This window comes from Eurosta solidaginis, chromosome 1 (genome assembly GCF_040869045.1).
Source record: "Eurosta solidaginis isolate ZX-2024a chromosome 1, ASM4086904v1, whole genome shotgun sequence".
In the NCBI taxonomy this organism is placed as follows: Eukaryota; Metazoa; Arthropoda; class Insecta; order Diptera; family Tephritidae; genus Eurosta; species Eurosta solidaginis.
In genome coordinates this window covers 23,331,263-23,356,745 of record NC_090319.1, presented here as the reverse complement: position 1 = coordinate 23,356,745, position 25,483 = coordinate 23,331,263, and the positions used below count along the sequence as shown (strand labels likewise).

General features: G+C 35.0%; 2 protein-coding genes across 8 annotated transcripts in view; one reads left to right on the top strand and one right to left on the bottom strand.

Annotated features, from left to right (window-relative positions):
• Nucleotides 1-9,068, top strand: part of rec (recombination-defective) — a 138,030-nt gene extending 128,962 nt beyond the window's left edge. The window contains exon 6 of the mRNA XM_067782909.1: nt 8,286-9,068. Within this exon, the coding sequence (XP_067639010.1) occupies nt 8,286-8,667 (382 nt within the window). The 3' untranslated portion in view covers nt 8,668-9,068. The remainder of the gene's footprint in view (nt 1-8,285) is intronic.
• The window catches only part of alpha-Man-IIb (alpha-Mannosidase class II b), a 157,438-nt gene that overhangs the window by 14,915 nt on the left and 117,040 nt on the right, over nt 1-25,483 (bottom strand). The gene's annotated exons all lie outside the window — the stretch shown is intronic.

The window sequence follows — 25,483 nt, the reverse complement described above, 5'->3', positions numbered from 1 at the left end:
GACAATAAGGAAAAGAAGAATTTAATTGACGAAATTTAATACAAATAATTGTCACTGCAAATTTCGTGTTCGCTGCTATACATCGAAGCAACCCATTTGAATTTATTTGAGAATGATAAGATAAGTTAAGGTATTAGTAAATTGAGTATACAGTGCGGTAGATATTGAATTGGAAAGCCCGGAGGTACTCACAACTTCGAAATTTTATATTTTTGAGTTAGCTCTTTGGTGATCTAGGTGTTTTATTCTCAACTTTTCGGTTCCGAACAATTTTTTTACTTATTGCATTTTATTTTCCTGCATCCCATTTTATTTCTCTTTTCCTTTCACATTCTGCTATCTCTTCACGATATTCTGGTATTCTCCCAAACAGTGTAGAATGCCACTTTACATTGGTGAATTGCAATTTCGTTGCAATTTTCGAATTTAGCATTAATGACTGTCAATTAAATTTTTTTGTTTTTGTTTTTTATTCTTCATCTGCATTGCATTGAAAGTGAAGGCTAAACAAGTTCAAGTTCAACGTTCGATTCCTTTTCAGAAGCACCTTAAATTGACAAGCACATGTACACAAATATGATTTTTGTTGTACCAATAAACAACAGCAAAGAAATTCCCAAAGGTTTTAGAAAATATTAGTACTCAATTATATGTGCAGCTTGTTTAATAATTCGAGTCTAAAACTTGTCTCAAACGATGGTTCAAAACGTCTATAAGACCTTGGAAACATTTGAGAAGATTCAAATTGTTTTCGGTTCAATTTCTTTCCGGTAATGTTCGAGATAGGTTTGAGAATATGACATTTCTCAATTTGAGAAGTAACGAAAAAATGTGGCGCAAAGGTGTATGAGATGCATTTGAGAACTCACGTTTGAGTTTTTAGAATAAGGTTGTTTTCCAAAAAGAGATGGAAAAAATGTTTATTGGGCAATTTTACTATGAAATTGTCACCCTTTCTGGAATTGATAAATTTTATATTCTAAAACCAATCTCAAACACTACCAAAATGGAATGGAATCGAAAAGTTTTTCTCAAATGTATCTCAAGTTTTAATCAAGTTGAAATTTAATATTTAAGACTAGTTTGAGAAAATGTGTAGTCTGAAATGATGAATAATGTTGGAAATCGAATTGAGTATTTAATTTTTCTCCAACCTAGGAAAGTTTTTTTTTATAACATAGGTCCTGGTTTTTGGTAGCGGTTTTCAGTTTGATGGTTAAAACAAACTTCTGGTAACAGTACGGACTTATTCGGTCTTGTTGAGATCCTCATGTACCGGCCAGTTCAACCTAACCTAGGAAAGTTTTGCCTTGTTGTTTATTGGGATATCAGCAGTGATTAAATCAGCGTCTTATTTTGTGGTAGTATTCGTGATATGCTAGCTGCTGCTATACTGGCTAATGTTGCAGGTGGTGCGTTACATTGTGCTTGTGATAAAAGAGACGTATGTATGTATATAGCGAAACCATAATCTCTTCACTAGTGAATAAAAAAGCACAGTTTGTGCCCAACATTTCTACATCCATCGAAGATCTAAAAATATTCCGTTTTACGTAATTTGAGCCTGTTATCGCAGTGGAAAGTTTTACAATTCTTTACTTGCTACCCTTTGTAAGCTTTGCTTGGTGTATGGATTTGAATTCTTCAAGTGACAGATGAGCAAGGACCATAATATTTAATCCCGATCCCGTACATACCAAAATTAATTTCTTTGTTCTGTATTCTATGGCTAAATAATTCATTTGTATTTATATAATCAATTATTTAGGGAATTGTACAGATTGAATATTTGATTAGTTTATAATTATAGCTGCGAAAACGAAAATAGCAGTTGAATTTTTTATAAGATTTTTTCAATTAAGCCCCTTTTTTCTTTCCGATAATTCTAGACATTTTTTATTCACAGTTTTCTGAATAATTTTGAGTAGCCTAATCAGTTTTAGTGTAACAAGTTATAGGTCTCTGCAAATTTTAATTAATTTTTTAAAATTTTTTTACGAAACGTGCTATATATATATATAAAAGACCCTTCGGAAAAAAATTGTTAAAAATCAATTCGAGCTTTGAGTAACCTATAACGTGTACTTTGTCAGACTAAAATTGATTGGGCTACCAAACTGCATAGTCAAAAAAATTCAGAAGACTCTGAATAAAAAGTTCAAAATTTTCTTGAATTTTCGAATTTCTTTAGAAAGCTTTTTGAGATTTGTTTGAATAGTTTCACTAACCAATTTCAAGGAAGTTTTTCTAAATTATGGAAAAAACAAAAAGAATTCAGTTGTCGTAATTTGAAAAACTTTCACAGTAAGTTTCGTGCTCTCCACTTTATAGATTTGAGAGTTATTTTCACAAAAATAAAATATATATCATATATGTATACTGAATTAACCTTTCTGATACCGCACTTCCCATTTATTTTAAAAATACTACGTCTTATCCCGATATTCCACGCCCTTCTCTACTTCGAAGTCCTTAATTAGCGCACAAGACAAAAGACTAAAGAAACGAACTTGCTGCTTATGGCTTGAGGTAGTCGTCTTTCAATGCAGACCAATGTGGTTTTAATCCTTCTTGAGTTTGTTTCCTTTTCATTTTCGTTCTAGCCAAATCAAGGCTACGCGTTCTAATCAAGTCTTGATTATTACTTCCTTCTTGCGAAATAGTTCGCATTGAAATCCAAAATTGGCAAACTTCGCAAAATGAATATTTATATACATGCATATATCAATAAGTATGTGGTCAAAGACACGTATTTATATGTTAATATATGAATTTCATTGAATGACTTTGCACTATTCGCGAATTATATTTAAATAAATAATGTCTTAAGCGTGTTGTGCCTACATATAAAACTACTTTAGAATGCGGTGTGAACTTTGTTTTATTGAGGCAGAAAAAAAGCCTGTCTTAAATCAATAATTAGAAAAAGTGATTGGAAAGAAAATCCTATGAAGACGAACCTTCTTAAGGACCACAAACCAGTGGAACTAGTTAAGGCTATAACGATTTTTTTTAGACTCATACTGAAGTCTGCCATATTAAGTTCTATCTGAAGTGTTAGTTCTTGGCGAAGTCAACGCTCTGCGACTTGCTCAACTCGGTCTGAGGAATAACCTTCGTCGGTATATCGTCGACAGTCATGTATACCGCTCCGTGCTGAGACTTATTCCAGATCATTTGATGACTGTTTGCATTCGACTGTTACCTTCGTTGAAGTATTGTCAGACTTAACCAACACCTATGTAAGATTTTTAGATACTAGTTATCAATAGGGCCTTCTATTGTTGTTGTTGCAAAGTGAAGGACATCTCGATAGCATTTAACTTGAAGCAAAGGGTACATCTATTGAGTGAAAACCACCGCTTAACCCGTCATTTAGTTTTTATCCATTCGCAAAGCTGAGTGTAAACTATTGGTCGAAAAAGTAAATGTTCTTGTTGTCCTGGAATTCATATCGGAGCTTCTTTTCAAGATAGACGTTTGGATTAGTGAATCCCACATGAGGCAAATTTTCGTACATAGTCTCCACAGGCCGAACTGCGTGAGTGTAAAAAGCTTTAGATTCTGGTTGCAGAAAATATTTCCCGAAATTTCTACCACAAAATCCTGTGGATGACGTAAGGTTTCAATATCGGCGGCAGTTTCCTGAAGTGTGCATAAGTTTAGTAGGGATAATTTCTCCTCATTCCTAAACCGATTACAATTGTAGTGCCTTTAACTTTTTTAAAACCGGTTACATTCTTACTTATTTGAAGCCCATTAAATTTTTTTTTTGCAACCGGTTACTTTTTTGGAAAGAGTTACATTTTTGGAAACTCATACCATTTTACCTTCTTGGTACCAGTTTCTTCCTTTGAAGCAGTTACTTTTCCGCAGCCAGCTACTTATTTTGAACCATTTACTTTTTGAAATCAGCTATGTGTTTGGAACCAATTCTTATTTTTAGAATCAGTTACTTCTATTGAACCAGTTACTTTCTTGGCACCAGTTACTTTTTTAAAACCAGCTGCCTCTCTGAAACCAGCTATATCTTGGCACCAGTTACTTTTTTTTGCATGAGCCACCTTTATTTTGGAGCGGGTTACTTTTTTTGGAACTGGTTACTTATTTCGAATTTACATTTTTAAAACCGTTTAATTTTTCGGAACGGTCTACATATTTTGAAATCCTTTAATTTTGTAGAACCGGTAATGTTCTAAGGAACCGGTTTATTTTCTGGTGCCGGTAACTTTTGTTGAAGCGGATTCGTTTTTGAAAACTAGCATTTTTTAGGAATCTCTCAGTTTTATGTAACCAACTACGTTTTGAAAACTGACCAACTTTTTTGAAAACTTTTGCTTTTTATAAATGAACGGCTGGCAATAATATCTAATTATATATGTACGAAAGTGACCTATTTGTTTTGTTGATTTTTCGACAGGGTGGATAAATGATACATATATTGGAACGATTTTGTGTCATCCCTTGTTCAATTTGGTTTCGAAACAAACCGGTTTGTAGGTTGTTGTGCCATTTCGAGAACGAAAATCGACACTGATGATGGCACACAGCCGAAACTGGTTTGTCTCGAAACAAGGCATGACGGAAAATCGTTCCATTATACATCATATATATGAAAGTTATATGGGGAGTCCCATTTTTGTGAACTTGTTTTTGTATTTCGTTTCTATACTTGCCCTAACATTAAACTATATATTTTTGAATTCTGTAGATAAAGATTCTAATTTATTTTTACTAAAGTGATTTATATAGATGATGTGATATGCTCGTTGCGTTACTTTCATCGTCATTTCGTTGCCTTTCATTTTTGGCAAAAATAAAATTAGACTTGATTTGCACAGCGCACATGGAAAAAGCAGAGGCAATTTTGGAACCCTGACTTCCCAAAAATAACTATTAAAATGTATCCCTGACGATGATGACCCGAAAGTAAAGCTGTAATACGGAAAGAAGTTAGAAAAATTGTTGGGATTTGTCAACTCACTTTCCCTCAAACCCAATGAGAATTAATTTTCAGAGATATGTTTTTCCACAATCTTTTAAATTAAAACACATTACCACAAGACGTTTACATTTTGAACTATTTCGCTATATTTTCATAATTTTTCTTGTTTCATATTCTCTCACAACTTACTATTAAATTTGTATGCACTTGCAGCACGAATAAAGTAGCACGCGAGTGCCAAAAGCCACGGTAATAGTTTGTGAAGCATAGTCATTTAATTTTTTTTTTGTTTTTTATCAAAATTTGTATCTTATTAAATTTTTTTGTGCACAATTTTGTTTTTTTACTTCTTTTAAATTACACTTTTTCAATACACTTGTACTTTTCAATGTTACATCTGACTTTACACTTCCATTTTTTATTTTAACAAACTCCACACCGGCAATAGTGACTGTAGTGACTTTATCAAAACATCAAGGAAGCTAACCACAGTGTGTACCGCATGCACCAACAGTTACAAGTGAAATGAACGTGAAGATGAGTCCGAGAACTATGATGCTGATGTGATATTCGTATATTTAGCTTTGTATGCTGTAAAATTAGTAACGAATTTATTCTTATTTAATCTTATATATCGAACCAGTTCTGATCGACATGCGAAGCAATATGCGCTAGCCGCATACACCCCTACTGCTTGAAAAAGCCCGTGTGCGCTGATGATGTTTTTTTCTTGTTTTTCATATTGTTTCAATAGTTTTAATTTCATTTAAGTTCTCAACACATTTAGTGGTGGTTTTTTCAGTCATTTTATTACTATAAAAACAATTAGGAATATTTTAAAACAACTTTTTTTTTTTTTGTTATACTCCTAATTTATCTGTTTTGACCAATTTAGTTGATGTTTTGATTATTTTGCCAAAATTAAATTTTTTTGCGTATATTTTGGTATTACAACACGTTTCCGTGTTAGTATGTTAAGCCGCGTTTTATTTTCTTAATAAATACTTAGTTCTAATACTAGCTTGGGTGCAAGCTGCTGTAAAGTCTTTCGATATTAAAGCCGCCGCAATTGAAATCATCATTAATTGGCGTTTAAGCTACGCCATTCATTCCTGATTCGCGATAACTGACGCCAATTGAGAGCACCAAGGAAGATTAAGTCGCACTCCATCTTTTCCTCCAAACTCAGTGGAGGTACTCTCATTCCTCTGCTTCGACATAAGTGATTCGATAGAATTACTATTTCTGACGAATCGTCTTCTTTCATAACATTTCCGAAGACTTCCAGAGTAGTTTTGCTGTCGAACACATCAAGGGCTATCCAAGCTTGTTCCAACACTGACTATGACTCAGAGCCATACATCAGGTTAGGTCTGATGAAATACTTTTAGTAAGTGATTTTTGCTTTTCGGTCTTTCATTTTTTAATAGTCTACAAGGTTAGTTTAGGCTTGGAGGTCACACAGTGAAGCATTCCACAATTCTACTCAGAGACGTTCCCGTTCATTGTGAGTGCCCGCGGTAAGTGCCGGATGGGGCACATTCGTCTATTTAGATACTTCCTTATTGGTCTTAATTTAAACTCGTGCCTAGAAATCTGAATCGTCTTGTCTGCACCCTTGGACGTAGGCATCTACTGCTGTGGTTATATTTTTAATTTTGAAACACTAGAGAAAAATAATTTTTAACCTGATAAACTGATAATAAAACGGAAGAGATCATCCCAATCATATCAGTGGTACATGATAGCAAAGTATGTCATCTGATCCAGAATTTCCAAATATTTTTCCACAAATCAAATAAATTTGGAAAATTTATACCATAGAATTAAATAACACAAATTGGTTTTAATTACATTTTAATTATATACATCTGTCATCTATTGTAATCATTCATATTGTTGGCATTACGTTAGTTTTTGTTATAAAGGCTAACCCTCATCAAATCACTATGCTGTTGTTATTGTTGTAGCCGCAAAAATACTCCGCGAAGGCTAGCAGAATGTAGCGGATCACTATTAAATCATTCTCCAACTGTCATATCCAAAAATGTACATTCGACATTAGGCAATAAACTACAAATGACATCACATCAACTTTTACATCATGGAAACTTTTACAGATAATTAAAGTTCAAAGTTTATTGATATATTGAATTTCATTATATTCGTGTAATTTCTTTGTTGAACTCTTGTTAAGAGCAACTGTTGCCTGCTCAAATGAATTTATTCATTCATTAAGTCACATGAGAACAAAGCATATGATACTAAATCACATTCTCATTTCGGCTATTTACGTAGGCGTGCTTTTTAGGTTACCAACTTATGGGGTTATATTTTTTACTCCCATCCACTTATGAGAAATAAGTTTTAGCGGGATAAACTTATAATCAGGCTGACGTGAATATCTCAGTTGTATCAGAGTAAATAATATGAAGTCACATTATAGCAAATCACATGACATCAAATCTCATGTAAAGAATTGTTATGATAATCATCACCAGATAACAAAGCTCATGACCTATATCCCTCCTGATTCGGAATTGCAAATTTTTTTCCACAAATCACATCGACTTAGAAAAACTACAACGTAGAATCAAATAGCCTAAATTAAGTCACACACCTTCACACTTATTTAAATTTCATTGCATTATATCACATGAAGACAGATGTATGAGACGATCATTTATATTGTTTACGTTAGGCTAGTTTGGGTTATAAAGGCAAATTACTATGTTCTTGTTGTAGTCGCATAAACACTTCCCGAGTTCTAGGGATATGTGATGATTTGATCACGTCGCCTCATTTTATTTCATTTGGTCACGTCGGCTCACAACTCAAATCTCATGATACGACTTGACATGATAGAATATCATATGATCTATATCCCTCCTCGTCCTGAATTGCCAAGTCTTTTCCCACATGAGCTTGGAAAAACCACAGCATAGCATCAAATGGCAGTAAGTCACACATCTTCACATCTATTTAAATTACATTGTATTTTATCACATGAAGAGAGATCTATGATATGAGCATTCACAATGCTGGCATTACGTTAGTATGGGTCTAAAAGGCTAATGTTCAGCAAAGTAGCGAGGCAGATTTAGACCAGCAGGATCGGTTGTGAACCACTTATGAGCGAGAGCTGTTCCTCCCTTAAATGCGCAAAAATTTAGACCATTTATTTCATCACCACAACAAAATACATCACTTCACTAAGATATTCAATTAGTTGTAATTTTGAAACAAGCTAACAAATGTATTGCTGCTCTTTAAAAATATCAAATATAATATTGACCCATACATTTACTCTCCTCTTTATAAAATCTGTCCTTCTTTGCAGTCACCTTGAAGGCCTCATCCGTCTTTCACAAGCGCGTGCTCGCATCGATTTCTCTGGCGAGGTGACAAGGTCGCATGTACGCGATGTTTTATGTATTGTGCGTCACAGCCTAGATGATACTGCAACAAATGATTACATAGATAAAAATCCCGCTATGGCAAGCTCAAGTAATAGTCAAAGGAGTACAACAAAAAACTTCCTACAAATGCTGCAACTACGATCTAGTGCATTGGGACGACGGATATTCGACTATGATGAGATAAAGGAAATGGCTGGACGTGTTGGTATCACGTGCGGGGTGAGCAATTTAGTGGAGATGGTAAACTTACAAGGTTATTTGTTGAAGAAAGGACCCAATTTATATGAAGTAATGGAAGATTAGAAGTGTAAAAAGCATAAATGATAAGAACATTTTAGGAGTGTAAATAAACGATAAGGTACGTTTAAAAGTTAATATTTTGGTTTAAAAAGCACATGTACATAATTATGACGTTTATACTAATTTTAAATTAACTCAATAAGTCCTGTATTAGAAGGAATATAGCTTTATTGTTGAAATATGAATTGAATCAAATATAAACTAAGACGTATCAAAGATGAATGAAGCTGGCTAAATCTTCAACTCGTGAAAGTTTTTTGTTTTTGAAAAGAGTTGCCCGCGATTTCGAGATTAAATTTATTAATTTAATTTGAAGAAGCTTTATTTAAGCTATATAGTTGTACAACGAAGTGACAAATCACTTAAATTTTGTTATGACGGAAATAAAAATCTGAAAACCTAAATTATGTTAATTTTTGTGTAGAGTAGCCACCCTTTGTTAAATTTTTAAAACTTTTTTGGCCTAAATTTGAAACATCTCAATATTTCACTTGTAAAAACTGCTTTAAGTCAGTAATTCTTTCTACCAACATTTTGTTATGATATGCTTTGTTATACGGATGTGATAGCTCAGTGGGTAGAGAGCCCTAATGTTTTTTTTATAACTGCGGGTGTAGAGCCTAGTTCGAAGCTATCCAGAAAATGTGTATGATCTATATTTGAAACTAAAGGTTTGGTTTTTATTGCTGTTTTAGCAGTGATTCGGCACATCGAAAAAGGGCGCGACCGATCACAAATTGTCATCAATATCCGCTAAGGGAGTCAAAGGAAACTTGCAGTTTCAACAGGGGTAGACCAGAACGAGAGGGGTGTTAGAGGTGTTGGTTCCACATTGCAGTTAAAGAGATCGTTGGTGTCATGTGGGAACACATTACAAGCAGAACATATATTATGTATGTCGGGGTTGATTCTGGATAGTTGAGCTAGAGTTCTGGGTATTTTTCTTTAACCTTCCTATACTCGCGCATTGGTTTCTGAGACCGACGAAACACATATTCGTAATTATTTTTATAAGCCGAGCTCTATGCTAGTTGTCGGATTTGTGGCTTACTTCGTTTTGGGGCACGCTGTGCGTTCGTACGAAGCGTACGTGTTGTAGCATTTGGCACCAATCGGTCCGTGAGACCGACGCGAGTATGCCCTGATTGTTATGGTGAGGCTCAAAACTAAGCTAAACATAGATAAATATATACTGTGATATGTATTTTATTATTATTAAGAAGCTTATTTTGTTTTTAAGAAGAAGTTCAGATTTTATTTTTGTTGACTGAAAGTCTGTAAAATAATTAATAAATAAAGTACTGTGCACACTATTTTGTTTCATCGTGCCCTAAATTTTAAAATAATTATAATATTAAAAAAAAAAAATAAATATATTGCAGGGGGTATGAACTATCGGTCTGTGAGACCGTGCGCAAGTATAGATGTTACAATAATTGGCGCGAGTATAGGAAGGTTAAGAACTGGGTTCACCGGGCAATTTCTGGCATAGAGATCCCATCATTAGTAATGCTTGGGGAGATGACTTCTTATGCTCCTGGATGGTGAGACCTCTTCAATAAGATATCTAATGGGATGCACAGGTTTCTGGGTATTTAACAGAAACTTTGTTCAGCATTTCATTTCTCTCCCTAATGGGGGTATAAGAAGACATCTCTTAGCAATTCTGGGAACGGTGTTTTGGCAAGCCTGTATTGCCTTCCAGTGAGTAACCTTTATGCTTGGTGACCTTATCGGGGACGCGTAGCATAATCGGCCGGCCAATTGGTTTGTAAGTGCTAAAAAGAGCTTCTTTGTCTTTACCGCAAGTGGTGGCGGCAAGAGAATTGCGGATATTATTACGGCGGTTGCATTCTCGCCAAAATGTATATCTTGATGGAACGTCAAAGTGTAACCCCATTTAATTGGTTTTAGTCATTAATATGTACAAAAAAATGTCAGATTTCGCTCAAATTTTTATTTTTCGTTTTCACCAACATAGAGTGACCAACCCTCAGTTAAATTGATAATTGTTAATATTTTGTAGAGCCAATCGCAAAAATCTATCGCGAATACAGAAAAATCAGCAAAATAGCTGACTTTTGTTAGCAACTTTCCTAGAGTTACGAATAATTCAAACTTATTATTTCCAGTTATCTAATTTTTTTTGTTAGTCTGGAGTTTTGTAGTCCAACTCAAAACTCGCATTAATTTTCGAAGAACTTGTTTCCGAAGGTTGAAAAAGAAATGAATAAATTTGAACAAAATGCAATTGCTATTTTTTTGTTCGCTGCTGTAGGTAAAACTATTTGTTGCGATGAAATTGTCAATTATATTACCTTAAGATACTTTTTAAAATCTTGTATTTAAGAATGGGCGCGGTCCTTAATCGATTTGACAGTTTTTTACTAGAAATAGTTTTAGAATATTTTCAAAATTTGGTACCTTCACTTCACAACAGCAACAACCTTTCCAAAATTCGAATCGTTATGCTAATACTTTTTGGAGTAGTATCAAAGCAAATATTTTTATTCAACGCAGTTGCTCTTTTTATTCCGTATGGATGGCAGATGTGAACAGCCAGCGGCAGTGATGTGATGGTAGCGTGATCCGCCTTTCACACCGAGTGTTTTGGGTTCAAGTCGCGGTCGCAGCGTCATTCAAATTTCATTTATTCTTTTTTTTTTATTATTATAATTCAAATTCTATTTTTAGATTAAAGTGCGTTTTTTACGCCAACATTTTTTTGTTTGTAGGTACCGAAATTAAAGGGGACCCATAAATTTAATCACTGCTGTTTGGTTCTTCAATAAGTATCTGTTGGGTATATGATAAAAAAAAAAAAATACAATGGGCGACATACCTCCAAAGCGAAGTTGGGCCGAGCTTCTCTTCCAATTTGGGTCGTGCTTCTTTTAATTTTTCCTACAAATCAAATTAGCGTAACACTACCTACATGTTTTATGCTGACTCCGAACGTGATCTGTAAAGTGATTCGATTTTTTCGATTCGATTCTAGAAAAAAATCGATTTAATCGATTAATACGAACCAAACAAAGTTTATTTAAATTTTGCTTATTCTTTGTAACAGTGTACTTGCTTATGTACTCAACCATTTACACGATTTTTCCCGAGAAATAAAGCTGGACAGTTTCTCTCTCCTTTTGTTGCCTGCCGACAAAATTGGAAGCATCAAGGAATGCCACATGGGCCTTCACTTGATCCTTTCATCGGAGTAAGATAATTAGTATATTTTTACCGAAATGTCATACTTTATACGGTTTTTTTGAATCTTATTTCAAAATGTAGGGAAAGCAACCTTCTTTAATACTTATTATTACAATATGTGTAATGTCTCGCTTCGTTTACGGCATTAGAATCGATCTATGTCCGGCGTCATATAGAAAGGCAGTATTTATTACATACGTAAAGTAACATGTTCTCAGTATGCTTTTGCAGCTTTTTAACCAATGAGGTATACGGAACTTTCAATTGCCAACATAAGGCAATTTGTGTCATGGTTTGCGTAGTTTCAGTTAAAAACTTTATGGAAGTATTTTCTTAGCTTATTGAAAATAAAAAGGAATAAGGAATTTAATTGACAAAATTTCATAAAAATTGCCACTTCTGTTTTCGTGTTTGCTGCTGTCTATGTCATAAAAAGTATTGATTTTATATATTTGTTAAAAGTGTGTTTTTTTATTGTTACTCGTGAAGGCAAAACATACCGAGGATCCAAGCATTGTGTAAAAGATCTGAATCCGTTATCTTCGACAATCCTAAACGGTTGCATATCTGTGGCAATCATTCTAATCAAAGCACAATCCAGTTGTTTTTTCGCTCATCTACAGACTAAGACTTCCTTATGTTGTTGTTATTAGGTTCAAAAAAGATTCTATAGGAGCTGTTGATGAAGACATTTCCATCAAGTGATATAACAAATTGGTTGTATTTCCACCTGTTTTGTATTTTTTCCGCACAATTTGCATTTGCAGAATCGCCCTGCACTTGACTAAAGTACTTCCAGACAACAGATCTGCGAATCTTTGGATTACTTATAAGATTGAATTCTCCTTCAGGGTCTCTTTCAATTGGCTTACTAGAATTTAAAAATGTGGTATTAATTAGTTTTCATTTCGTACTGAACACAATATCATACCACAAAATTGATAAACACATGTTCAATATATTGCTTGTGAGAAGTGCGAATAAATTTCTTCATCTTTCTCCTTTCTCTCGAAGCCACCAACACAATAAAGCTAAATTTATAGAAACAAAAATTACAGAATATGTATTTCCTCAAGCGTCCGTAAAGTATATAGTGACGAAAACTTCGATGCCTAAAGAATCGAACGATTTAAAAAAAAAATTCTACATTTCTAAAAAAAAGATCGATTAAATCGATTAAGAATCGAATCGAAATCCAGCTCTACTATAAATCAGATCAATTTTCTCTGAACACCCTTTCATGGCATAAATACACTCGGAGTGCTGCCAAATCACTACCAAGTGGCCACCCGCTTAGAAAAAATTTTTCTAATTGAAAAAACGTGTTTCTTAATTTGTGATGTTGCTTTGCCCTGGACTTGAACCCAGGACATTTGTTGTGGAAGACGGAGCACGATACCACCAGACCACTGCGGCCGCTATATGTTTACTCATTAGGTTAACACTATGCATCGTCAACATCATTAAAGCTGTTTGTTAAGCTTTTAAACAAATATGTATTTTATTTTATTACATCTTAATCTTTCTACAAATATTTATATTTAGTAAGTACAAACAGCTCTAGATAATTATTTTAATGAACTGCACTCAAACGTGTTCACACTTTGGTGATGTGTCGCGGACTTCCGCACAAAAGTTTTCCTCCTGGCCGTATCTTCACACATACGTTCCGTGTTATAAAATCAATTAAGTACTTTTATGAAGAAATGGAGAATCTTGAAAAGCTAAAGACTTGAAACTTATCCGTGTCAAATGCATATTGCATAGCAAGTAAAATACATACACTAAATGGCGCACGGATAAAGATATTAAAAAAAAACCCCGTAAGCAGCAGCATGGCCGGTAACAACGCAATGTTTAAGTTCAATTGCGTCGCTGTGCGTTTTAGGCGCTGCTCATTACATGCGCGCAACGTAACGCTAGGTTAACGATAAGACATCGATATCTTTTCGATTTCAATGTATAACTTTTTGTTAAAAAATTAATAAATTTTCGATAAAAAATTTAACTTTTTGATAGCATATCGATATTTTCTCGAAAAAATCGACCTCTTTTTGATAACAAGTCGATAACTTTTTGGTATTCAACTGATAACTTTTCGATAAGAAATTGATAATACTTGTATAACATATCGATTAGTAATCCATTAGTATTTTTGATAACAAATTGATATTTTTTTGATGTCAAAGCGATTACTTTTCAAATCGATAATTTCTAGATAATAAATGAATAAAAAAGGGATAAACAGCGAACATTCGCTAAAAAATTGATAACACTCAACCCGGTTTTGGTTCTGGCTTTGGTTTTGACCAGAGACGTAAATTTATAGAGAATCGCCAACGACGGACAGCAATACATATTGTCAAGCTGGCGGTAGGTAATTCACCACATTACCTACTTGAAGATTGACAAAAAACGCGGTGTTTTCATTAAAATCTCACAAAAGGTTATTGAAACCGTTAAACAAGTAGTTAAATTTTAATTATTTTATCAAAATACAGGTTTTCTAACTTGGGAATTGATGAATTTCATGTTAGATTTCCTCAATGGTGAATTACCTACCCGCGATTTGATGGTTTACTGCTTCCCACTATTCGTTTTTTGACGGTTCTCTATAGTCATACGTTCTCTGGCATTGACTTGTAATCTTTCCTTTTCTTTATTCTCTTCATTTTTGGTTTCCGTAATTCTTTTTTTTTTTTTAATTTCCATTCCATGCCTGTAGTTGACTTTATTTGATGTGTGATTTCGCTCATATGAAGTCTATCACGTACCGTGTTCTCACATTACGCTAGAATGTGGCGACTTAAGGTTTGGTTTCCTCGAAAGCGGTGCTGCTATATAGCAGACGTTACATAGCGGTACGTCCTCAAAAATTTTGCAATGTAAAATTAATTATGTGGAAACTAAGAAGACGGTGAAGTTCGCAGTAACGTAATTTAGTGGCAAGGCAATAAATATTACCGCCGTCATAACGGTAGAAACTCGTTCATCACCGTTTTTTTCCACTGTTATTGTCAAAGCGCTGAACATTTTTTCAAATAATGTATGTTAATTAAAAAACAAATATGAAACAAGTAAGGAAGGCTAAGTTCGGGTGTAACCGAACATTACATACTCAGTTGAGAGCTATGGAGACAAAATAAGGAAAATCACCATGTAGGAAAATGAACCTAGGGTAACCCTGGAATGTGGTTGTATGACATGTGTATCAAATGGAAGGTATTAAAGAGAATTTTAAGAGAGAGTAGGCCATAGTTCTATGGATGGACGCCATTTAGGGATATCGCCATAAAGGTGGACCAGGGCTGACTCTAGAATTTGTTTGTCCGATATGGGTATCAAATGAAAGGTGTTACTGAGCATTTTAAGAGGGAGTGGGCCTTAGGTCTATCGGTGGACGCCTTTTCGAGATATCGCCATTAAGGTGGACCAGGGCTGACTCTAGAATGTGTTTGTACGATATGGGTATCAAATGAAAGGTGGTAATGAGTATTTTAAAAGGGAATGGGTTTTAGTTCTATAGGTGAACGCCTTTTCGAGAAATCGCCATAAAGGTGGACCAGGGGTAACTCTAGAATATTTTTGTACGATATGGGTATCAAATGAAAGCTGTTAATGAGTATTTTGAAAAGGAGTGATCCTTAGTTCCATAGGTGGACGCCGTTTCGAGATATCGCCATAAAGGTGGACCAGGGGTGACTCTAGAATGTGTTTGCATGATATGGGTATCAAATGAAAGATGGTAATGAGTATTTTAAAAGGGAGTAATCCTTAGTTCTATAGGTGGACGCCTTTTCGAGATATCGCCATAAAGGTGGACCAAGGGTGACTCTAGAATGTTTGTACGATATGGGTATCAAACGAAAGGTTTTACTGAGCATTTTAAGAGGGAGTGGGCATGAGGTCTATAGGTGGACGCCTTTTCGAGATATCGTCATTAGGGTGGGCCAGGGGTGACTCTAGAATGTGTTTGTACGATATGGGTATCAAACAAAAGGTGTTACTGAGCATTTTAAGAAGGAGTGGGCATTAGGTCTATAGGTGGACGCCTTTTCAAGATATCGCCATTAGGGTGGGCCAGGGGTGAATCTAGAATGTTTGTACGATATGGGTATCAAACGAAAGGTGTTACTGAACATTTTAAGAGGGTCTATAGGTGGACGCCTTTTCGAGATATCGCCATTAGGGTGGGCCAGGGGTGACTCTAGAATGTGTTTGTACGATATGGGTATCAAATGAAAGGTGGTAATGAGTATTTTAAAAGGGAGTAATCCTTAGTTCTATAGGTGGACGCCTTTTCGAGATATCGCCATAAAGGTGGACCAAGGGTGACTCTAGAATGTTTGTACGATATGGGTACCAAACGAAAGGTGTTACTGAGCATTTTAAGAGGGAGTGGGCATTAGGTCTATAGGTGGACGCATTTTCGAGATATCGCCATTAGGGTGGGCCAGGGGTGACTCTAGAATGTTTGTACGATATGGGTATCAAACGAAAGGTGTTACTGAGCATTTTAAGAGGGAGTGGGCATTAGGTCTATAGGTGGACGCCTTTTCGAGATATCGCCATTAGGGTGGGTCAGGGGTGACTCTAGAATGTTTGTACGACATGGGTATCAAATGAAAGGTGGTAATGAGTATTTTAAAAGGGAGTAATCCTTAGTTCTATAGGTGGACGCCTTTTCGAGATATCGCCATAAAGGTGGACCAAGGGTGACTCTAGAATGTTTGTACGATATGGGTATCAAATGAAAGGTGGTAATGAGTATTTTAAAAGGGAATGGGTTTTAGTTCTATAGGTGAACGCCTTTTCGAGAAATCGCCATAAAGGTGGAACAGGGGTAACTCTAGAATATTTTTGTACGATATGGGTATCAAATGAAAGCTGTTAATGAGTATTTTGAAAAGGAGTGATCCTTAGTTCCATAGGTGGACGCCGTTTCGAGATATCGCCATAAAGGTGGACCAGGGGTGACTCTAGAATGTGTTTGTACGATATGGGAATCAAATGAAAGGTGTTACTGAGCATTTTAAGAGGGAGTGGGCATTAGGTCTATAGGTGGACGCCTTTTCGAGATATCGCCATAAAGGTGGACCAAGGGTGACTCTAGAATGTTTGTACGATATGGGTATCAAACGAAAGGTTTTACTGAGCATTTTAAGAGGGAGTGGGCATTAGGTCTATAGGTGGACGCCTTTTCGAGATATCGTCATTAGGGTGGGCCAGGGGTGACTCTAGAATGTGTTTGTACGATATGGGTATCAAACAAAAGGTGTTACTGAGCATTTTAAGAGGGAGTGGGCATTAGGTCTATAGGTGGACGCCTTTTCGAGATATCGCCATTAGGGTGGGCCAGGGGTGAATCTAGAATGTTTGTACGATATGGGTATCAAACGAAAGGTGTTACTGAACATTTTAAGAGGGAGTGGGCATTAGGTCTATAGGTGGACGCCTTTTCGAGATATCGCCATTAGGGTGGGCCAGGGGTGACTCTAGAATGTGTTTGTACGATATGGGTATCAAATGAAAGGTGGTAATGAGTATTTTAAAAGGGAGTAATCCTTAGTTCTATAGGTGGACGCCTTTTCGAGATATCGCCATAAAGGTGGACCAAGGGTGACTCTAGAATGTTTGTACGATATGGGTATCAAACGAAAGGTGTTACTGAGCATTTTAAGGGCATTAGGTCTATAAGTGGACGCCTTTTCGAGATATCGCCATTAGGGTGGGCCAGGGGTGACTCTAGAATGTTTGTACGATATGGGTATCAAACGAAAGGTGTTACTGAGCATTTTAAGAGGGAGTGGGCATTAGGTCTATAGGTGGACGCCTTTTCGAGATATCGCCATTAGGGTGGGCCAGGGGTGACTCTAGAATGTTTGTACGACATGGGTATCAAACGAAAGGTGTTACTGAGCATTTTGAGAGGGAGTGGACATTAGGTCTATAGGTGGACGCCTTTTCGAGATATCGCCATTAGGGTGGGCCAGGGGTGACTCTAGAATGTTTGTACGATATGGGTATCAAATTAAAGGTATTAATGAGGGTTTTAAAAGCGAGTGGCCCTTAGATGTATATGTGAAGGCGTTCTCGCGATATGGAGCAAAATGTGGACCAGGTGATCCAGAAAATCATCTGTTGATTTCGCCTTGTAGAACTTTTTCATTTTCTTCTACTTAATATGGTAGGTGTCACACCCATTTTACAAAGTTTTTTCCAAAGTTATATTTTGCGTCAATAAACCAATCCAGTTACCATGTTTCATCCCTTTTTTCGTATTTGGTATAGAATTATGGCATTTTTTTCATTTTTCGTAATTTTCGATATCGATAAAGTGGGCGTGGTTATGGTCGGATTTCGGCCATTTTTTATACCAAGATAAAGTGAGTTCAGATAAGTATGTGGGCTAAGTTTAGTAAAGATATATCGGTTTTTGCTCAAGTTATTGTGTTAACGGCCGAGCGGAAGGACAGACGGTGGACTGTGTATAAAAATTGGGCGTGGCTCCCACCGATTTCGCCCATTTTCACAGAGAACAGTTACCGTCATAGAATCTATGCCCCTACCAAATTTGAGAAGGATTGGTAAATTTTTGTTCGACTTATGGCATTAAAAGTGTTCTAGACAAACTAAATGAAAATGGGCGGAGCCACGCCTATTTTGAAATTTTCTTCTATTTTTGTATTTTGTTGCATCATATCATTACTGGAGTTGAATTATGACTTAATTTACTTATATACAGTAAAGATATTAAATTTTTTGTTAAAATTTGAATTTAAAAAAATTTTTTTTTAAAAAGTGGGCGTGTTCTTCATCCAATTTTGCTAATTTTTATTTAGCACATATATAGTAATAGTAGTAACGTTCCTGCCAAATTTCATCATGATATCTTCAACAACTGCCAAATTACAGCTTGCAAAACTTTTAAATTACCTTCTTCTAAAAGTGGACGGTGCCACGCCCACTGTCCAAAATCTTACTAATTTTCTATTCTGCGTCATAACGTCAACCCATCTACCAAGTTTCATCGCTTTAACCGCCTTTGGCAATGAATTATCGCATTTTTTCGGTTTTTCGAAATTTTCGATATCGAAAAAGTGGGCGTGGTTATAGTCCGATATCGTTCATTTTAAATAGCGATCTGAGATGAGTGCCCAGGAATCTACATACCAAATTTCATCAAGATACCTCAAAATTTACTCAAGTTATCTTGTTAACGGACAGACGGATGGACGGACGGATGGACGGACGGACGGACATGGCTCAATCAAATTTTTTTTTCGATACTGATGATTTTGATATATGGAAGTCTATATCTATCTCGATTCCTTTATACCTGTACAACCAACCGTTATCCAATCAAAGTTAATATACTCTGTGATGTCTGCTCAACTGAGTATAAAAAACTTAAAAAAAACACGCAAAAATGCAAAATTAAATTTCGCGAATTATCTGCCGTAACTTCTGGTTTCAAACAAAGCGATGCCGCTCAAAACGGTGAGTATACTGGCCGCTCTTTAGCGGCCGTATCAAAGCGACTCCGATTTTGGAGGAAACCAAGGGTTTACGCTTAAATTCTATATTCGCCTACACAGTATAAATCTTCCAAAGACTATCCTTTCACGTACACTTGCAATACGATTACATTTTATATTCCTTAATACCATGGACAAAGATGTCTACACATCAAAACGTGCTCAAGTTTTCATACTTGTTTAATGTTGATAGTACTTTTCAACTCCTTATTTGGAAACAAAAGCAATACTGTAGGCCCCTTACTCAGAATGCTTAATATGTTTCCCAAAACTTTGGATTTCCAAATAAATAAAAGTCAAGCGATTCTCCTTCTCACACTCAAACATATTAATCATCCCCATTTAAATAATACTGTGACGAGTACTAGTGACACTAAGTGATACTCACATCACTAGTCTGATGCTATGTAAATGAAGCCACAACAACAATAAAGCAGGCAGTCACTTGTATCTACACAAACGAATCAATCATTATATCTACACATATGTATGTACACGCAGCGGGGAGAGATGCAGAAACACATGCATATATATTATCTGAGATGCTCCCAAAAGTAGGCAATTATCTGTGGAAGTACCACTCACATATACACGCGCATATAAGAAGCTATAACGTGCATCTGTAGTTATGTTATAGCTGGTAGCAAATTCTAGAAATAGAAGCGCCTAGAAATATGTCAACGAGGAAACAAAAAAAAGTATAAAAAACAGTAGCAGCTGCGGTACGACGAGTGAGTTTGATTTAAGCACGCTATCTGTCGAGAAGTAGTAGTATTGTGAAGTACTTGAATAAAGGCCATTTTGCATTATTTAATAGTGGAGTTATTTATTCAACAGTTTAGTGATTCGAACGTTAGTAGAAGGTTGGAAATAAAAGGAAATTCAGTAAATTCGTTACAATACTAATATGATTTATTTATTTTATGTTAATTTTTGTGTTGAAATACATTTTTAACCAATGATCTATGTTTGTTTTTTATTTGTTCTATAATATCAAGTACAATTTAACTTACTTAAATATAAAGGGCCATACATATATACAATACAAATTCAATGTCTTTCAATGCGAAACTTATTACAATTAACTACTCCACTTTCACATTCACTAATCCATACAAATCAATTTAAAGTTTTTAAGGTAATCATTAATTAGTAACTACAATTCGTACGATTCTTTTACCATGCGTTCGCATTTTTCAAATAATTTGTTCATGGGTTTTTTCTTCTTTTTTAATATTCATGTCGTTGCTAGATTTCATTACGATTATAATTTTTTTTTTTTCATAATTTTTTTAGTACAGACGATATCGCGATTTTATTTGCAAATTTCGGTGTTTGTGTTTTACATAATAGCTGTGTTTTTTTTAACATGTATACACATATGTGCTTAAACTTCATATGGACTGCTAAGTGCATAATTTTATCTGCACTTATGAAATTTTTGCGCATAAAATTAGTACTAAAAAGTGTGTGTTATACACTACGACCTAAAAGGTTCATGTCGCCAATAGCTTGCCATACACTATTACTGTGTGTAATCCTCCATTATTTATTTTTATTTTTATATCTTTTTTAAGTGTAGATGTATAAACATGTAAAAAGAAACACTGTCAATGTAGCGATTTTTTTTTTTTTAGATTACCGCATTCGTATTATCTTTGCTTCAATTTACAAGTAAGCACTTTTTACTTTTACATGACGGCCTCTTTACTTTATAAATCATGGTTTACGAGACTATCAACGAGTTTACATGAATTGCCTAATGTACAAATTTTTGCTAAGCATCTAACCAAACTTTAGGCAGCTAACCATAGTCATCTCTAAAGAGAAGCAGCGAGTTTTTAGCAATTGAAAAATTTACTTCCAAATTCACAAAAAGATTTACTAAATTTCGTATTTGAAAATTTGATCAGAAATTCGAGCTTATTATAAGTTCGCCAAAAAATATGCTATAATAATTGTTACTCTAAGTAAAGCTTTCACTAATACCTAATATACACACAATTATATTTTTTTTTTTTTTCAAAAATATAATACATTTTAAAATAATATACAAATTATTTTCAAACAACATTAAAATAATTATAAAAAATTTGCGTTAAAAGTAAGTGCTTATTAAAATAAACAGTGCTAAAATACATGCAATAAAATAATTAAGCTAATCAGTCTAAACAAAAAATTAAAAGAAGGCTCACACACTATAGCCGTTATCCAATGAGTTTTCTAGCTCCGTATCATGCATTCGCATAGGAGTGCTCTGGATCATTGGGAGACTTGAGAAGCAGAGGTCGTGATATTTTTATACACATGAGTTGTGATAGACAGATGTCGCTGTTGTGTTTGATTAAACACGTAGCCAAAGGCCAAGCAGCGCCATCTATTTTTGAAAAGTTTGGTTTATTAAAGGCAGTGTTGCCAAACTAAAGACAAGAATTTAGCAAATTATCTGGTTACAAATTGAACCAGATTTCAATGTGGATATATGTGGCTCAAATCGTTGTTGTTGCATTTATGCCTGGTTTTTCAGGCACCGAAAAAAATCAGCCTTACATGCAAAACTGTTTATCTGGCTACGGATCATTACGGCGGGATGATGGCTTATGTTGTATGTAGAGTAGCGAACAGAATAATAGCAGTGATATTTTCTATTGAATTTCGTGAAATAATTATTTATTGTTTTTTTTTTTTTTGACATTTAAAAAAAAAAGTTTGTAACGGACATTATGCAAATCAATCTCAAAAACGTTTTTGGAAAAATTCGAGATTTCGAGTTCCCTCAATAAGTTCTTTTTTATTTTGAATATTTAATTAAAAAAAAAAATTTGTGAAATTTAGTAACGGACTCGGCAAACCAATTTCAAAAAACATTTTCGAAAAAATTCGAGACAATATTTCGAAAATCTTGAACTTTTTTTTTGGAGTTTTCTTCATTTTTTTGAGTATGCAGTTTTGAGTGCAAACAGTGTAAGTTATAGGGCTCTCAAAATCCGCTTTTTTTTGGAAATTTTTTTATCTTGAGGGTGTTTAAATTTTCTTCTATTAAAAACAAAAAATTTCATACTTTGTATAAAGGAAAATCGAAATTATTTTCGGAAGAAATTCCTAAAAATTAAAGCGAATTGTGTGAGACCTATAACTTGTAGTTTGTTGGCCTAAAATTGATTGGGCAAAACTCATACTCAAAAAAATTCAGGGAACATCAAATAAACAGTATAAAACTTTTTAAAATTTTCTCGAAGTTTCGAAAGGGTTTGAGATAACATTTTTTCTCAAACTACCAAAAACAAAAAAAGAAGAATTTAACTGAAGCAATTTGATAAAAATTGGCACTGCTATTTCTCAGTTCGCTGCTGTATGTAAAAGGGTTTCGCTAATTTGTATTAAGCAAATAATTTTTTTTTTGTTTTTCAAGTTAACAGCATTTGGTTTGTTAATTTTTTTCTTCAAAATAATGTAAATTATTTGATCGTTTTTTTCGTAATATATTTTGCTAATGATAAAAATTTCCAATAAATATCATTTTATAAATATGGATGGCTATGCAATAATAATCTAAGCTTAGTTATTTCGAATTTTCGATTATTCATGATCAGACTACACATTTTTTCATTTTCAATTAGTATATGCAAAATTCCAAGCTAAATATTGCTCTTGCTTATACGTAGTGTGTGGGTCATTCCACGTCAAATCGACTAAAACAAGGCAAGTTCCGTTTCTTTAATGTACTCTTTTGATTGTACTACAAAACCCAATGGAATCTTTCAAAGAGCTTATCTTTACATTTTCAAGTTATAAATTTAAAGCTTGATGATTGGGAGGTACCCGTAACTTCCAAATTTTAGATATAGTAAGCTCCCTTTTGATCTAGGCGTGTTATATAATTGATGCGGTAAGGTCTTTTTTACAAGTGCCCAAGGATACAGAATTAAAATGCAGAAATTTCGTGCGCTGAAGCAGGCGATGAAAGCGACCAATATTAAAAACAACGTAGATGTCCTGATCCACTGTACATAATGGAGTATGAAAAATAATAAATTGGGTATTCCACATTAAATACCAAAGGCGAACGCATTCAAGAATGCCAAGATACACCTTGTCACCAAGCAAGACCGAAATATTATAGTTACCGACCAATATAATGAGCCTCTATTCTTCGCTTTCACAAAAGTAAGTTTTGCGCCAAAAGGCAAAAGGAAGCAGGGCGATATACGAAAAATTATGTGTGACAAGCATAAATTATTTTCAAGGCCACCGAGTATAGACGAATTTAAGTCGATTCTCGGTAACGAATAAGATTCTCGCCTCAAGACAGAAATCTGGGCGTATGCATTGAAATCATCACCTTTTCGCAGACATTGACCAGGCCGTTGCGGAAGTGGGGGCTGCCAATTCAAGACTTAAAGTCTTGGCATAGCATACCTCCAGAAAACCCCTTTTTTATCTCTTAACTGTAACTTATGGAAATTTTCAGTTTGCCCAAATTCCATATTTGGAGCTATCTGTGAAAATAAAAATTGTAGATTATTTTCAGTTTACGCATAAAATTTCCCTTTTTGGCAGTGTTCCGACAGTGGTTGAAGCTCCAAACAAGTCAAAATGTATAGCTGGACACGGTTGTGTAAATATTTCCACGGAACTCGTAAATTTATAGAGTTGTACTCATGGTTCTATCAGCCACATACTTCTGTAAAACCGAAGCCACAATTTATTCGTAAGCTATCATATGTCGGTGGGCTAGGGCGGATGGCGGCCCTGTCTCCGGGAAGTGAAATCTACTCAAGAAAGCGATGCATAGGATATTATGAGCATATACATAAAGATTATATAACTCGCGAAATAGGAAGCGACATGTCTACATTATTAGCATGAGAGTGTGCGTACAGCTCATGTAGCAAGGGTATGTACTTGAAGCTATGCTAAACGGAGTCTCAGGTCAGGTAAAATGTACAGTTAGAAGATGAGACTTAACGAGCTCAAAGCGTCTTGCTACTAGAGCATAGTCCAACTATTGCGCATGGTATATCTGCTTTCAATACATAAATTGCACTTGATGTCGCAGTAATATCCTACACAACATCATCTGCAAACGCCCCAAAAGCACATAAGTATGTACATAACATTACTGCTACTGCGGCCATTGATTTGATAGTAGATGTCGACTGTGGGCAATCAGTCTGTATTTTTTTCAAGCACCTCTCGTGCTATTCAATCGCAGTTTAAGTAACTTGCTCAGACGTTCGTAGCATTGCAGCCAATTATACCTGTAACGAGAGCTATGTTTGAGTTTGTGATTGCAATATTTAGTAGGGGTGATTGGGAACGGTAACAGATGCTGTCACAGTCGAATAAGTCCCGTTTGAATTTTCCAAGCAGTCGCTGTAACTTAGTGTGATTTTTCAGTAGCTGTGACAAAGTTATATTCACACGAATATTTGCAAGCTCTATCTCAAACCCATTTGACAACGAAATAGATGCCTACGAGCATTCAGCGAGCCTAACAGCTGCTTACTGATCGACCGAACTCTCTTTTCCCACTTCCTTTTGTAACGTCGTCGCGTCAAGTTCGTTTTTCCCCACAACTCAACCGCGTGCTATAAAAGGACGCTATTCATGTGGTTGAGAATAAAATGGCGGATAGTGCGGAAATCGAAGTGACAAAAAGTTAAATTAAAAGCATTTATCATACTTGGAGTAAACCACCAAATAAGAATATATCAAAATATATAGTGGCCTCAATTACGCACATGGTTCTGGCCTTAGTGTATTACCTGTGTATTGGTGGAGCAACTGTACAGCAATCTGAAGACATCAAACTTCTTTTAAAGAAACCAAGCTAGACATCTGAAAGATTTCATAAAATAAGAATTAGTCATGGCGTTATAGCTTCTAAGTAAGTCGGGCCTAGGTAGTCTTTCATTCAAATAAATGAATGGAAGCAACTTAAAACTACAAACAAACAAACAAACAAACTCTCTTTTCGCTTACAATAAAGATGATACAAGTTCAATAGGCCAAATTTAAAAATGAGAGCACATTCAGTAAGAGAAAGTTTTTTTTTCAAAAACATTTACGAA